This window comes from Sipha flava, unplaced genomic scaffold, assembly GCF_003268045.1.
Source record: "Sipha flava isolate LNK unplaced genomic scaffold, YSA_version1 263_pilon_pilon, whole genome shotgun sequence".
Taxonomy (NCBI): Eukaryota; Metazoa; Arthropoda; class Insecta; order Hemiptera; family Aphididae; genus Sipha; species Sipha flava.
Genome location: NW_020272925.1, coordinates 324192 through 342788, shown reverse-complemented (window position 1 = coordinate 342788; position 18597 = coordinate 324192). Strand labels below are relative to the sequence as shown.

The window sequence follows — 18597 nt, the reverse complement described above, 5'->3', positions numbered from 1 at the left end:
GTATCGGATATGTGTTATATTATTAAAATTAAGATCCAATCAAAATATATTGTACAAAAAGAACCACTTAAAAAATTATGGTCTAAAAAGAATAATACATGGACTAAATTCAAAGTTATAACTTATTTATCGTTGAAAGAATATAATAAAAAAACATACAGATTTATGAATTAGACATAACTGTATTTTATTGATGAGACAACAATGTGCTCATTTATACACTAAGATAAATAATATTAACATAATTGAGAACATAATGAATTGTTAACGACCTTATTTTTTAAAAAAAAGTTAGAAATTGAAAGAAAAAGGTTTGAAATAATTAAATTAATAAAATATTTTAAAATATTTGACAGGCAATCTTCGTTTACAGGTACACTGTGTAAAAAAACTCACCAAATCGGCTATGTTCGCAATTTGAATGGCATCAGTGATTACTTCGGATCTGGTACTGCCATTTCTCATTTCAAACTTAAACGTAATCACAAACGTTAATTAAATAATTATATTTAAACTATACATTTCTTAAAAAAAATAATTTACCATAGCCTTGTCTAAAACAAGAGCGGTCTCTATGTACTTGGTAACTTCGCGGACGTCCCGTTTTAGCCGTCGTTTTTTCCGGAATCGCCCAGTGAAACCATTGGTGTATTTACTCTTCCTATCTAATCGCAAATCATTGGCACATCCACGTTTGGCCTTGTCCCGCGCCTCAAATATCACATGAGGGTGTTTCTGCTAACCATAAATCTATTATTAATATTGATTAAGAGCAAAATCGTTCTATGAGTGCTTAAATAATTTCTTTAAGCCACAAAAAGGCAATCAAATGAGTTATTATTATTATTATTATTATTATTCGGCTCCCTTATTCTGAGAATTCAACGTACAAACATCGTGTTTTTGACTAACTCATATACAAGACGTGAGAGTTTTGATGGAGTCGTGTAGAGAAAGGACCGGAGTTTCATATTGGCTTTAAGTTATACTAGAGTGATTTTATTCTGAGGTTTCTCTTTCCGTTCCCAAGTTTGTAGTTCTAAAATTGGAACTGTCAAAAACTTCTTTTGCAGCTTCTGTCGTTGTATCCAAGTGAAGTGGATATCAAACAGTAACTGTAGGGTAGCCTATTTCCATTTTGTCGTTTGTAGTATTTGAGTAATCGTTTTACTTATGCATATTTATAATCTCCTGTCCATTTAAGTTTTATTGTATCACGATCAAATTTAATTATTCTTTTGTCCAATAATTTAGTCTTACTTAAGGTGTATGTTCATAAGAATGAATTAAAAATCTGTTTAAATTTGCATTTAAGTGATATAATAACAATAATAATAACATGTAATTCCTATATAATAGTCTACAATAACAAATGTATACTCGTATATTTCGTAATAATTAATGTTATTCAGCTATTATAATTATGTTATTGCATGTCTTTATTATAATTTATAAATAAATCGACTTTTTTAGGAATTGGTGGAAAATATCATGCTATTTAAGTAAAAATAACTCATCATCAACAAATATTAATTTGATTTGTAGAATTAAATTCTATACTTTAAATATATTATAAAACTAATAGAGATTAATCATTCTTAAATTAGCAAAGAATAAAATTAAATAATAATTTTTCGACAGTTGATTAAGTAGATTCAAGATAATACTATTCAAATAAAATATAACGTCATTATGAAAAATTTTTGAAGAAAAAAAATAATTATATTATATTTATGGATGTCGTTAGAAGACGATTAATATTTAATATAGTATAGTAGTTGTTCTAGCAAATTTTTAACATTGTGCATTTAGTACATGATGAATATAATAACACAACACGCTATGCATTTATTTGTTTATATATTAGTATGTGTTTATAAATATGCATACGTATATTTTATTAGTAACAAAGTAATATGGCGTTGAAATAAATTCTGTTATCTTTTACAGTTTTCATGATTAAGATGGGCATTATTATAACATGTCAAATCAACTGCAATCAACTAATATATCTGCAGTCTTTTGTCACTATCTATTTGGTCATTTATTTAATACATATGCACATTTCGCACATATACATATATATATATATATATATATATATATATATATAATTATATATATATATATATATATCAACCATGGAATGTTTTATTCCCACGGAGACTGTCAGTAGTCATGATTAATGGAATTGGGTATACTGCGAGTACAATGGTCTACAGATTTCCTCCGGGAAAAAAGATACTGATACCGAGGCCACTTTCTAAAAGCAAAACATTTCATGATTCTGGAATTTACAGTTATCACCTGGCACGTTCATTTTTCTTATGAAGTACTATATCTATTTCACACCAACACGAAAAACTAGTCAAGAAAATCTCTTATTCAGTTTCGTTATGGTTGTACTGGTTTCGAATAACATTTTATTCAATAAAAACAACATTTACTGTGCACTACGAAGTCTTATTACTAACATAAAATGTTTGAGTTATAAATGTACACGAAAGTATTAAAACTATTGATGTAACGCTCCATATGATAGTATTATTTAATTTTTTTGTAATCATTAATAATCGATGATTCAAATCATCTACTGAAATTACCACTGAATTAACAGGAACAAGTTCAATATATATGGATTAAAAAACTTTAACACCTTAAAATAGCATTAAGAATGCTATAATGAAGTGTTTTACTATCTATTTTATACGAACACAATTAACTAATTGATGAATTTTTGTTCGTTTACAATAATGTTTCATAGAACAACGCTATCATAATACTATAATCAATGAATGAATATTTTCAAATCATTCGAAAATACTTGAAATGTTAATGATTACACGAATGCATCGAAATTGCCTATTGAGTACTCCGGGTAATAATGTATTTGTAAATAATAATAATAATAATTATGTTATTATGAATTGTTTTAATAATTAATTAATAATTAATAATCGATTAGTAGTTCAATAAACCAACTGCGTTTTTAAGTGCATGAATAAATAGCATTTGGCTAAATATATACTATATTTTATATAAATTATTGAAGTAATAATAACTATGAACTCAACCTTGTTCTTATAGAATATTATAGAATGGTCATTAAAAGTTTTCGTCAAACGTTTTGAATAGCTTTGTTCACAGCCTTGAGACAAAATTTGAATATTGTTCAACTAAGTAAATATAGTTAAAAATTTATTTGAAAAGCAAAAAAACTGTTATTTAAATGAAACCAATTTTTATGATTTTAAGAACATGGTATGGTACAATGTTAATGGTGTGATGTAAAAAAATTTCTTTTTTTTTTTTGGCTTGTGTAGTACGAATTGGCACGTTCGGCGAATAAAATAATCCCTGATCTCTGGACTATCTATATATTACAATTATATCAATTATGATTACACTTTATTATGAAACTTTACACGTTAACCATGCACATAGGTAGTTTTAAAACATTTTAAGCAATACCGACCGACAAGTCTCCGCCGTAAAATGGATGAATGATGAATGTTTCATTGCCAATGTGTATGACTCCGGCTACTCCGTTGCACGTATGAAACGCAGCCGTGGCGCCAGGTATATCTTTCACGGTCCCGTGATAGTAACAATGTTCAATTTCCTAGGAAGAATGGTAAAAATTATGTTCACGTTGAAAACACAATATGACTTCATTACAAAAAGGACCACGCAATGTGTTGTAAGTAATATTCTACCAACGGTTTAACAGCAATATAACGTAATTATGATGTTAAAACGGTATTGATTTGTTTTTATAAACATTTTATGATCTATGGTTTGGGGATTGAAAAAACTATAGAAAACCAAGTCTTATATCATCACCTTTAATTTTCAAACTATACTCCCAAGGTTTAAAAATATTTTTTAATGAATCGTAATAAATATTACCAAGTTCAATGGCTTTTGTTGAACAATAAAATTTTTATTTACGATAGGTTTAAAACAAAACAATGTTATTTATTTTGTTCTATGTTTTGACAAATACTTCAAAATATAAGATCTTTTTTCTCATCCGTATTTCATTTACGTCATATCGTGCATTTTAAAAACGCTTCTAAATATTAAGCATAATTAAATTATGTCAAAAATAATTGTAATCGCTCTCAAAAACATTTTACGATGAAATTAATGCAGTCATTTTAATTAAGATTCATGTTGTGCAACATTTATAAATAACAATAATAGTACTTACTTGTTTGGAAACCTGTTCAGCTCCATGAGGTAAAAAATGTTTCTGTACTAAATTCGGTGCTAGTAATTGTCTGTAATAAAACAAAAGCAAGCACATTTTTATTAAATCTGCACACATAAATTAAATGAATTATAATATTCACCATAAAAACCTTGTACTTTATATGAAGTATAATTTAAAAAGAATAATATATTGTTTGATTTATATTTTAATTTTTTTTTGTGATACATTCCAGGGATTCGTGGATAATTAGACATAATTATTCTTAATTTTTATAATTTGTGTTTTTTTTGTTTATAGAAACGTGTAAAAAGGTTCTTGTAGGTATATTAAAAAAGGAAAAATTAATGGAAATAGATCAGTTTCATTTTAATTATAATTAAAACGAGTTTGTTTATTTGAATTTAATCTCCAGAGAATAGTTAAATAATTGTATTTATTTATTTATTCACTTATGATACGTAAAAGAGTTTTTATAATCATGTTGTATTTTAATTTGTTTTTAACTTGTTCGGACCAGATGAAAATCATTAAAAACGTAAAATTAAAGTGGCTTTATGGAAATTAAGAAAAATTATATATTTACACACAATATTGCTAGTAGTATAAAAATTGTAATAAGGTACCTCGGTATACGGAATAGTTGATAGCTTATAAATCTACAAATGTATATTTTCTCATTCACAAGATTATAACCCAAAGAAATAATTTAACAAGATGAATGAAAATGATAATATAAAAAAATCAAATATTATTTTTGGAAATACTTCTTTATTGTTAATATCCAGGTGATTTGATGTTAGTGATTAACAATATTTTGGAATGTAAATGTACAAAAACATAAAATATAAAAAATTATACATGAAATATAATCACTATCAAATAAAACCAAAATATTGAATTAATTAGAAGAATGTTATGACTCAGAGTTGTCGATTTAGCATCAGTATTTTATAAGATTAGCCGAATCACCATTAGAGTTTTATAGACTCTTCAACCGATCTTGATATTTTTAACTCACTGTATTTGGGGATAAAAACAAAACATAATTTGCCAAATCTTAAAGCCCAACGAATAATGTATTTTTAGGAATAATAGAAATACAATATTAGTTTTTTAAAACGACCCAACAGATTACGATAAAATTGCACAGATATGATCATAATAATAAATCAAAATAATTACTTTTTTGTAATCGAACATTTGAGTGTCCACAATTTTAAAAAAATAACACGATAAATTTGAATGAAGTTAAATGAATAATTTAATTAATTACAAAGGATACGTCAAGTGAATATAAACTATAATATTTGAAATGGCAAAACAATATAATTTTTTAAATGAAACACATTATGTGTTAAAATAAATAATCAAATGTTATACCCAATAAAATGTTCTGAGACTGATGTTCGAAATTTAATGTTAATAGTCACTAAAAAAGATTATAAAATTATCATCATAGTGAATATATTTATTAAATATTTTATACCACGCGAAGAGTTTATTCATTTAAAATGTTATAATGTTATTTCATGTATTCTAAACTGTTGACAAGTTATACATTGAATAGAGCGAATCTGAAAAAAAATAATAATTTCAATAACTTTATTGAAATTCAATTTTCATGGATTACACCATTTTCGTTTTAGATGGTAAAAATAGTATAAAAAATACACTGCTATAAATATTTTTGTTTGATTAATAAAAAAAAAAATGTATAATTTTCTTTAAAAACTATTTTAAAGTACCATTTATTAATGTTTATGGAAAAAAAAAAAAATAATAATAATAGTAATAATACGATGTTGAGCGTTGTTTGGTTACACAAAGTTTGGTCTGAGGAATTGAAGAGAAAATATTTACATTATTCGTGTAATAATCTGTACTGGCTGTCATCTGCAATGTACCTATCTTTATTGATTTTTAATAATAAGGATTTTTCAACCTTTTGTTGAAACGGGGGTTTGTACATAAGAGACTATTTTAATTTTATTTATTTTGGCCATTGAAATGACAAGCAAACAACCAGTATACCTTGACGGATTCAGAGAAGACACACTATATTACACAGGATGATGACGAGGGATGGCTGGGAGGTATTGGTATTCACCGGATTCAACCTAACCCAGTATCGTGTGTTCAGTGGTCACATTGTGACCAATGGATTTCAGTAAGTAGACATTGGTATGTGTATGTGTATCTGGTGGAAGGAGAAAGAAGAACAGGAATAAAAAGTATACGATATGTCATTAGAGGGGGTAGATTGGGAAGACAGTGAAGGATCCTGGGCTGCCATGTCGGATTACTTATATCGGTCTACAAATAATAGGATTTATTCCGCCAGTTCCTTCGATCTTGACGGATAGCATATATTTTATAAGCTCCTCTTGGTTCTAGCGGTGGAAAGAGGATGACAAATGTCTTTTTTCCAGGCAGAATATTGTCGAATCATCGAGAAAACGGTATTATTTTTAATAGGAAAATTAATTTGATTGACAGTCGGTCGGGGAAAATGTTTGTGTCGAAAATTTGAGATTCTAGTCGCCAACTTTAGGTTTACCTTATATTTGCCGACTAGGCATTGCTGTCAGCAAAAAACTACTATAATGTACACGTTAAATAATATATTGGGCCAATTAAAATGATCAAAGGGTACGCTGAAATGTGATGATAATCTCATTTAGTTTAATGTTAGAACTCGGTATACAGTGGGATATAATTGTAATTTGTATAAAAATATGTTGGAATTTAATCGTAAAGATACGAGTAAATTTTTAGTGTAGATTCATTTAACTGTTGAATTACTCTAATACATATTCAATTCTTTAAAATTTTAAAAATATACACAATATACACAAAAAATATTCGAAGACAGTTGGAAAGTACGTTGAAACAGATTTAGTATTAAAAAAATATTTAGTAATGAATAAATTTATTAATTACAATTTATTAATTATTATACTAATTACATTTAGTAGACCATTAATATACCTAAAATTTATCATTATTTTAACAAAAAACTACTTTGAAAAATTATAAAATAAAAATTTTTGCAAAAATATTTAGAATAAAATATGTTTTCAGTATTAATTAAAACTATACCTTAATTTAACAGTAGTGTATTTTGTAACATGATATGATATATTTTAAGGTAAACATAATCATATTTACTCGAACAATTAATTACTTTTGAAATGAAACAGTATTCTTTTAATATTCATTAATTGCCTTTAAAAACCTTACAACACTTATGTACAAACAAAAATATATATGTAATTATATAAATATCATAATATGTTTTGAAATTTAAACAAAAAAATAATATATTTGTTAGAGACATATAATCTATATAAAATATACAAACAAAATAATAAAACACGTTTGGAGAGGAATGTAAAATATAGTGTTTCAAAACCCACTCAGCCATACTTACAAGAGTTCACTACGTGGGTTGAATCTCTAATATATATTTATATAACTAGTTCAATAAATGTTATCAACTCGTTTAATATTAATATATTATTATTATTATTGTTTTATTTTATACTATTATATGTGTCGGCGTATAAGATTACCATTTTTAACATCTCATGATTAAATATGGATATATTGAAGATAAAATAATTTATAAAAGCATAAGTATTTTCATATTAAAAATGTCATAGTTTAGTGATTCATAATAAATGAACACAATAGAAGAGTGTTCAATTATCTCATTATTTATATCTGTACTTGACGATAAAATATTTTTAGTTGTACTAACAATCGATGCAATTTCATTTCGTTAATAGTGTTAATTGAAAATATATTATGAACAACATAACTGAGGTTGTTTGTGATAGTAATTTATCATTTTAAATTTTCAAAGTGTTTATGAATTTAGAGAAATTAAATTTCTATTTGGATAGAAAATAAAACTAATATTTTAGTCAAAACTGTTGTAATTAAAAATATTGATATTAGCGCATATATAGTCTAAAAATAAAAAATGGGAAATAAATAATTCAAAATAATAAATATTTAATGCATCGTGAAAATAAAATTCCATGAAATATATTGTTATATTATATTTATGTACATCTATAATTATAAAAAAAACTATATGGAATAAAATGATTTTTTTATTGAAAAAGATTTGTGTTTCAATTATCTATCATACTTTATATTTATATTAATAAATGTTCGTCGTAAAAAGATACCATCAAACGTTAAATTACATTATACAATGAACATTATATTCCATATTATACATAATTATTATAAATGATTATGCTGCAGTACACGATTGTTAACAATCGTTATTAAAATATTTGATTTACAAATAGGAATTATATGCGCGAACAAACATTTAACAACGAACAAACAACTTTCGGGACTAGGACGAAATATTTAGAACACACAGCGCATGTATATAGCTTATGACCAATGAATTGGATTAATAATTTGTTATTATTTGTACTGAAGTTATACGGTCATGTGTACTATACTTGGTGCGTATTCAAAAGCAATAACTACACGAACGACTTATGGAATCGGACGCCGAAAATAAGAATTCCCAGAGTGCCGGAACGTACACATAACGTATCCGATTTCGTTTGCTCAATAACAGTGCATGGGTGGTACACGTTCGAATTTATATTATACGCGTGTATCAAATTTGAATTTAACCATTGCGGTCGAGATGAACTCCGTGTGATCCGGGAAAATCCTTTTCTTTATGTACTCGCATATGTTTTTCGACAGGATTTATATATATATATATATGTATTCGAAAAACGAACACACCTATTTCCGTATAATGTAGAGTGACAAGTACGGAGACGATTTTCGGGTGGGTGTGCGTCACGCGGCAAGGGATAACAAAGCCATTATTGTGTTTTACATGCCAAAGGACCGAGAGGGCGCGCGCGTATGTTGTACGCGCGTACGTACGGAGAGACGAGAGAAACTCGTCGTGTTAATACCGTTCTCTCGTCGGAGTGGTTATAAACGACAATTCGAGAACGATGATTGATTACACCCTGCAGAACTCCGGTTCACGGCGGTGTCCAAGGCGGGCGGCGCGAAGAGCACGGCGGAACGTAATGAAAGAAAACTAACCCCCTTGCGCCACAGCTACCGTATTCTTCGGCTCACACCCTCCGCTCGGCTCGCACGCGCGCAAGCACAGACAGCGATTATTTCCCCAGAGTTGCCCATCCATTATTATGTACAATACACACGCACACACGTATATATATATATATATATATATATATATAAATATATCGTATATATTTTTACGCACGCTCTGGTAGCACAACGTGTGCCGGAGACGGAACGAGTGCGAAAAAAAAGGAAAACTTGCGATATACACTCTCCGCGTGACACACATGACCTAATCGCTCCTCGTTGCCTCGCCCGGCACGTATCCGCGGACAGGTACGTACCGTACGGTGGAAGAGTGCAGTTAAACGTTCGATGAAACCCCCAACGAAAACCTACTCCCTCTTTCGACGAAACCGTGAAAATGTTTCTATTTAACGAATCGATTGTGTATTATTGTTTCATGATTATATGAAAATATTCGTACTTTGGATGTTTCGAAATTGTGGTAAAATGCGACTTGGGAAACTTCTGTTCACACCTGTTTTTCATAGATCTCATGTTTTCAGCAAACCGAAAAAAATGTGTCAAAAGACTTTGAATAATTGCAAACTATTATAATATGTTTTTCAACAAAATAAAAATAAATGTATACACATATTTGGTGTATACAATGTATATTAAATGAATTTCATACATAATCGTACAATTCATAAATTTAATCAGTGTATTTTTAGCGAATAAAATTGTAAATTTTTACTATACGAACTCTTTAAAAGAACCATATGGTTAAATAGGTCGTTAAATAGAGATACAACTATAATTCAGAATTTAAATCCGGTAGAAATGCTGTTGCTGCTGCTACTACTACAATGATGGTAACTCGCGTACAGAACACTTTTCAAATAAGGCCAAATAAGCACGCTATCGATCAATGTGTGTCTGTGGCTAATACGAATCGGTACGATTAATGGGCGAGGGCAGTTTTTTTTCCGCCGTCGTCTCAACCGCGATCGAACATTCCGAATGCAAAACATTGTTTTGAATACGTTTATAGCATACAATATACATACACACACACATACATGTATTTACATTTTTAAATTTATGTAAGTGTGTAGCGGGTCTGTGTGTGTACGTGATCTCATAATAATAACGTGTGTACGAGCTGGTGTTGAAAAAAAAAAAAGTAAATAAGGAGAGAAGAAACAGACAATTTTTTTTCTTTACACGTTCGTAATGTTAGTTTGCTCGTGGAAATCAAACGACAGCTCGTAGGAAATGAAAGAAAAAAAAAACGTAAACTATAATAGCTAACGAAACGTGAACCAATTCGGTTATACATGATGTCTGTGTGTTAAATTAATGTTAACTATTCTTGTACTGAAAACCCTTGAGTTCTGTGCGCGAAAAACCTAAAAATAAAATAAATTTAACTTGTATTAAATAGTAAACGTTTTAATAACATTCGTCAGCTTGACTTTTCACGGCGTTTTATTTATATCCATATACTATTATGCATTAAATATTATAATACAAAATTAAATTATAAATAACTTGTATTTTTATTTTATATTTTTCTTGAATAAAACATAATTTGAATATTTAAATTCGTTCAATTTTAGTTGTACCTACTCAGCATATTGTTTAGTCTAATATATTTCTTTCTTGAATATAAATGAAAAACATAGAAATTCTTCATGGAAAAATCAATTGTTTAAAATGCAGTCATGGCGATAAAGCATAAATAGTGTGTGTTTATGTTAAATAATAAACATAAATGTACATAAAACATATAAAACAAATGTTTATCCAATTAATTTTCACTCAACCTTCATTATTTATCTTTTGAATTTTTGATTACAACAACATTTATTAGAAAGCATAAGCGAAATATCTTAAACCAATATAAACAAGTATCATACGGTAAATCGTGTAAATATGTAGAGGTAAAAGGGATTTAACTAAATAATTTTTGAAAAAAACTTAAAAGTCTTAGATTATAAGTTAAATTTTGGAAATAACATAATTGACGAATAACTATACATATTAACAGAATGACAAATGCCTTCAAATAATCAGTAATCTTCTAAATAATGTGTGACAGAATAATGTGTTATTTATTTTTATGTGCCTGATTGAGTGATAATATATTTTTGTTTTTTTCTATGACAGCACAAGAATGAAAAGAAAAGTGACATATTTATTTTTGTATTTTTTTACTTATATATATATTTTAAAAATCTAAATACGCACGTATTATTATCTTCATTTTATTAATATTATTATTACAACAAAAGTATATTTGAAAAGAAGAAATGTTAAGAGACTTCTAATAATAATATAAAGGTGTTTACCAAACCTGTCAAAATTTAATACAAAATAATTTATTTAAGTTTAATTTATGGATCTTCAGTTGTTTAGTTCACACTGTTTCGTAATTGTGATTTTTATGCAAATAAGTATAAGTAAGTGCATTCAAGTTTAAGAATGAAGTATAAAATATCAGTATAATATTTATTACTCACTATTTATATTATTCTAAGTCATATTTAATGTCAAATCACATTGATAAAAGTAATAGTTATGTCGATGCAATCATACAGCAATATATGAAAAACAATTGATATTTACGATATATATTACGATATAATCAGTCAAGTTTTCGTGCTTTTGAAAATTCTTTGTGTTTTATAATTATTTATTTATACTTGTGGTTTAAATCTCTCGGGCAGGACCAAATTGCCCGAGCAATGTGTACATTTCCCAGTATTCCATATTTCCCGTAACATGTATATATATATGCGAGTATGTATTTATATGTAATAACTACGAATTATACGAATTCGTTATTTATTACTTATTCGTTCAAAATTGAATAGAATTTAATAAGATGTATTCAGATGCCAAACAGAACTTATATAAATATAAGTAAAAATAAACTATTAACTATCATTCAAGTATTTTATCAACAGTAGTGTAGCGTGGGTATCGGCTACCCGGAGTGAAAGAAAATTTTGCCGCCTTCTTAATTAGGTATTTCAATTTAATGTATACTATACATTATATACATTTATTCTAGAGAAAATTTCGGCAAGAACTAGTGTCATATACAAAAAAACACATTGTAGTAAATTCAACTAAATTACCTATATTAACATAGTATATAAGAGTAGGGGTGATCTACAGATTATTTTAAGTTTTGATAGGAGGGCTGTAATCCCCCAAGATATTTTACCTTAGTTGCGCCTATATAAAAAGGTATTATTTAATCATGAGATCGTTGAGGTGAATCCTAATTTTAAATAGATAATAGAATCTACTTAGAGATATTTATAACTATTATTACTATCTTATTCCGTGCCAATTTTTTTTCTTCTCATTTTTGATGCTAAAATAAAAAAAAAAATTGTAATGATAAATGTTAGAGTTACAAAAGAAACTATCACGCGTTTCAAAAACTAGATATATTTTACACCACATCTATCTATAAGCAAAAATCTGAAAACCGTAAATATTTGTTCGGAACCCAAGGTATGCGAATGTAAAACTCATACATGGTCGGATTTTAATAAATTAAAGCTTGAACAATATATTAGATAGTCCAACATACAATTACATAAATAAAATATTTAATACTCACACAGTTGAATGTAGGTAAACTTAGCGGAAAATTCAAATTTTTACAAAATTATCCAATAATTTCATAACCACTACACGTACTTATTTGCACAAAAATCACAGTTACGAAACAGTGTGAACTAAATAACTGAAGATCCATAAATAAAACTTTCTTTGAATTGTTAAAGCATCACGTACTTTCTTAAAGGGACGTAATAAACAATATTGAACTTAATATATATGTAATAAAAGTCATTCTCGCTGATTATAAGTCATAAACAATCCAAGCACAAAATATCATTCAAAGAAAGGAAATTCCCGAATTCGTCACAAAATAAGTAATGAAAAATTCCGTGCTCTTTTCATTCGGTCCGAATTTATGGTTGCGTTAAAAATATGATATGTTTCAAATATTTACAAAATATATTTTATTATTTACTGTGAAATTTTGCCGCCCTCTAAAAAGTGCCATCCGGGGTGCCCCCCCCCCAATACCTACGCCATTGTTTATCAATAAATATTCTGACATAATCAACTTTTTTTTTTTTTTGTAAAAAAACCTTTTAATATGTTTGTGTTGAAGTTATATAATTGTATTTACGGAACATACTATTTGTTAGTATTATGAATTTATTATTATATACTACTATTTTTTCTTGAAATATGATGCCTGTGGCTTTTACTTAATCACAATATATGTTATACTGTTAGTGGAAGGAATAATAAAAATAAAATTATTTTATGAGAAAATAAAAGAAAACTAACATGGTTTATATTATAATAGTTCCTTAACGCAGGACTTCTGTGAATGCTTTAGAAATAAGAAAATAATGTTTATTTTGCCTCAGTTAAACCTAAATATGATATTGGTAAACATAAATAATTGTTAGAAATATTATATACATATAAGTATTACTTGTATGTAACATGTGATTTATAATACGGATTTTATTTTGTAATACAGAAGAGACTACAACCTTGACTAATATTTAATGTTTAAAATCTCACGAAAATTGGATTTAGAATATTAATAATCAACCTTTACAGTATAAAATCTTAAATATATATTACCTAAGTAAGGACCATTATTCATGGTATGGTATTTGCGTTGAGATAGCAGTGGTTATGACAAAGCTAACAAATTGGCTTGTTCAATTTCGAACAAGGAAAACGAAAAACATATTTCAATCGCTTATGAATTTATATTTTGATATTTTTTTTCGAAAATGTGACTGGACAGCATTTACAGTACAGTCTACAATATGTCTTTAATACGGATGTGATGATTTAATGGTTGTTATACCGACTTAACAGTGTTTACACGCGCTACATAGTCGAATTCAAAGAATAATCAGCAACAAAAATTAGTAAAAAATTGTTTTAAGTGATGCGTAAACTTTGTCATTTTAAAATTTAAAATGTTATATTTTCTTTTAATGTAGAAAGAAAGGATTAATAATTTTCAACCACATTGTTTTTTTTTTTTTTTTTTTTTTTTTTTTAATTCATAACGGCCTTATTCTCATTTGCACTGTTACAATCTCGTTCAATAGAATATATTTCTCAGAGGATTTATATGCATTTTTCTTTTTTCTCTTTCTCTTTGACGGAACTGCTTTCAAGAAATATAGTACACGTAAATGCTATTGTCCTAAGTTTCCATACTGAGTGATCAACGTGTCTCTTGAGTTGCTAACAATATAGGCTACACGTTATCGTAGTTATTAAACACACAAAAAAGTAAACACTTTTAAATTTCAACTGTAAATTAATAAAAATAATACGAAATTAACATTTTTTTACGGAAACGAACTTTCTAAATTAATAAAACATATAATGCAAATATATTCAAACAAATAATATATCCATTATTTTTTCTACAAGAATGAAATACACATTTCCTGTAATATACCCATGTACCTTTGTGGTCTATAATATTTGGATCATAAAGCCGTGCAACTTTGTAGAATAATATAATTTTCAAATAAGGTCACGTAGCATTTGTATACAAGAAAATTTTCCGGGATAGACATAGCATCATTCAGAGTTACGTACAATAAATAAATAATGTATAACATGCTTTATTCTGATTATATCTATTGAGTACAATTAATTATATATATAAATTAAATAGAGTATGGTGAAATTCAAGTTTGATTGTAATCTTAAAGTTGTATTATAGACAAATACATCTAGTCACTAATTAAAATAAAGAATTGTATATTGTATTCAGATGTATGATTGTAGAATAATGAACTAGGACTTCATTGATTTATTTTTTAAAACATTCGGTTATTGGAAGTAACTAACGCGAAAATTAAAAAACTTATTTAAAAATCTATAGGAACCACGTAATTTATATATAATATAAACATATTATGTATAATATATATGTAATTAATATGTCCCACATTAAATTATGTGGTTATCATAAATTAATTCGTTTTTTATACTTTAATAAATGATAATACACAATATAAATTTTTATCATAATGTTCATTTATTTAAAAATTAAAATCAAAAAATGAACAAACCTACTATAATGAATATAACTAATAAAATAACTTCAGCATAAATGTATTTTTCGTTATGTTTCAAGATAATTATAACAACATATCCAAAAAATATTAAAATTCTTGGCCAAATTCTGATAAAATGGTAATTTTTGCTGGATGAAAATTCAAAACAATACAATCACAAAATTATTTTAGTAAAATTAAATTTAAATTTGTAATGTATAAGTTTAATATGAATAAGTATTTTAATTAACTGTGATTATTTGTTCATGTTATAGTAATTGCAATTGTAAAATTACAAGTTATAATTTTAAGTTTTCATAAATATTGATTATAATTTCGTAGTTCGTAAACTTGTATACTTCAAAAAATGCTACTGTATATATATATATATATTAATAATATTGATTATTTTTCTGCTTTTAAGTTTCAGGATTTATTTTAATTTTAATGAATTCAATGTTTACTAAATTTCCTCCAAAATCAATTAATTTTTGTGAACATGGTATTTTTAATTTTAGGTATTATAATTTGATTATTTACAGTCTAAAAAAAAAAAGATAAAAAAAGAAGTAAAAATATATACTAAAATATTATTTTTTTTACGTCGTAAACTTTTTAGTTTTTAATTTTTCTTTTATTTTTATTATCTAAATCTTCTACCGAACTGATAAATTATTTATTATTATGAAATGTAGGTTGTTAAAAATAATTTAATTACTTAGAATTGACTTAACTTTTTCCAAGAATTATATTTAATTTTAATAATATAAAGATAGGTTTACAATGTTAATATGTAAATTTCTAGTCTAGAATAAATTACAAACATCAAGTATTAATGCAAACATTTTATGACAATGCTATATTTGTATGATGAAGTAATTATTTAATTTTAATTAAGTTGAATAATAATTTAGATGGGCTCTTTGATACTGTAATTGTTCTAAGATGTATTATTTTCCAAAACTGTTATAAATGTACAAATATATTAATTTACTGATAACTTTTTAATGAAGTCAAACATATTTATACAAACGAGTACATATAATATTAATTGTTTACTAATAACATTATGTGGTCAATATTAATGAGTAACTGATATATATATATAATATATATATTTATATAATATACCCATTCAAATTTTTATATTCTTACATATTATAAATATTGTAGAATACACTAGGGAACGTAAACCAAGAATTATTTAATAAACCTTGTAATCGTAATCACGTATTAAGTGCTTTTTAATCATTTGGCGTGAATATAAAAAATAATTTCAATCATTCTTTTCCGTGGAGACATTCGGTTATTGAAAATTTTAATCCAAAAATGAACAACAATAAGATACATGGAGTGTACTTACGTGTTGAGCTCCAGGTCGAGGCGAAATTTATGGTTGAACGCTTTTATTAATATGGAAGTTCTGTGAAAATGTTTCCCCATCTGAAAATAAACAAGGAAATCGTGAAGCTATAATATTAAGTATCTGTCATACGCAACATGTTATTATATCATTACAAACATTGTAATTCTATAAACATTTTTTTTTTTTAAATAATTTTATCGATTCATGTACGCTTAAAATTGTATGAATTTCCTAATTATTATTAAATAGTTAATGATTATATAAAAATTTAAATTATTTTTTTCATATTCATACCTTATTATTGTGAATACGACACTGGTGTATTACAATGTATCATTATAATCATATTAATATCGCGTAAGACTTAATTTGAAATAACCAATAAATGATAAATTGATATTTTTAAGATGAAAATGAGGATGATATAAGGATAGAAAATAAAGGGATACCAAATATTCTGAAATCTCTGAAAGCTAATTGACTAGTCTTGCTTTATCAAAACCTAACATTCGTTGTACACAGTTTATTGGATATTCTCAAAGGATACTATATCCAGAATGGTACAAAATCATCTGAAAAAGACAGCTTTGATCATGTGACAAAGCTTAAGTGGCCTTTAACTCGCAGCAAACTTTCTATGGGGATACACTCCACTTATAGTATAAAACGTTGAGACGGATAGAAGAAAAAATATAGGGTTGTTGTTTTTTTCAGCTGATTTTATTGTTATTTTTCCTCCTTTTTACCAGTACTTTGCAGCTATCGATGCACAAAGGATAAATTTTATACATGAAAAGCTGAGTGTTGCCAAAGTTCACCAAAGATAAAAAAAAAAAAACTATGGATTTTAATTTGGTTTGAATTATATTGTACTTGAATACATTATTCGTGGTCTACACGTTAAATAATTTTCCTAAGCAATTAAATTAAGTTAATATAAGAAATTTATACTAAGTAAATTGTATAGAAATCGTAAAATGTACTTCTCAGAATTCGATTTACCTTTTAAGCTACGGTAATAGAGTTACGCCGAAAAACACATTTTATTTCATTTTATATTTTAAGTATAAAATATATTCATGTATTAAATATTTTTATGTGCTTAAAAAAACTATATATGGTAATGGGTAAAATGTAATCTCCTTAAAATATTTTAATAGGTATAATTTTATATTTTAGAATAATTATTAAAATGTAGACAATTTGTGTATATGCGTATTTTACGTGTATACAAACAATTAGTAAATTATAAAATTATTTTGTATGTAAATGTTATGTGTGATTGAATGTTTATATTTTAATTTGTTTTTATGGAATACATCAAAAATCAATAACACTAAATTGGTTTTTATTACACAAACATATTTTATATTTTTTATGACATTTTTAAAGAATACAATTATTTAAATATTATAATTAAAACGTCACTTTTTTATGCTTACATCTGAACATATGTATATATTTTATTTTTTAGTAATAAAGAGTAAGACTTTTCCCTTTCACATGCCGTCATATTAGCTTTTTGAATTATTTCATAATAATTTTATTCAATTTAAATTCACAGTCGCTGGCGTCACTAAATCCGAAAACTTTTCTTTCAGCATTCACCGCTCGCGCTAGAGTTCCAAAAAGAAGGCCCTAACTTTCATAAGAAATCAAGACTAATAAATCACGGCCAACGGATTTATAGGTTATGCGCGAAACCTAAAGACCATCCCCTGGATCAGAGATAAGCTAAATGTATGCGCGAACATGAAACAAAACTTTGCTTCGGGACTGGCATTTTATAAATA

The 18597-nt window shown here is 26.6% G+C and overlaps 1 protein-coding gene across 1 annotated transcript in view; it reads right to left on the bottom strand.

Moving 5' to 3' along the window:
* The window catches only part of LOC112685051 (disintegrin and metalloproteinase domain-containing protein unc-71), a 236039-nt gene that overhangs the window by 31102 nt on the left and 186340 nt on the right, over nt 1-18597 (bottom strand). Inside the window, 5 exon segments of the mRNA XM_025556814.1 lie at nt 397-471; nt 544-735; nt 3476-3622; nt 4214-4283; nt 16802-16881. Of these exon segments, the coding sequence (XP_025412599.1) occupies nt 397-471; nt 544-735; nt 3476-3622; nt 4214-4283; nt 16802-16881 (564 nt within the window).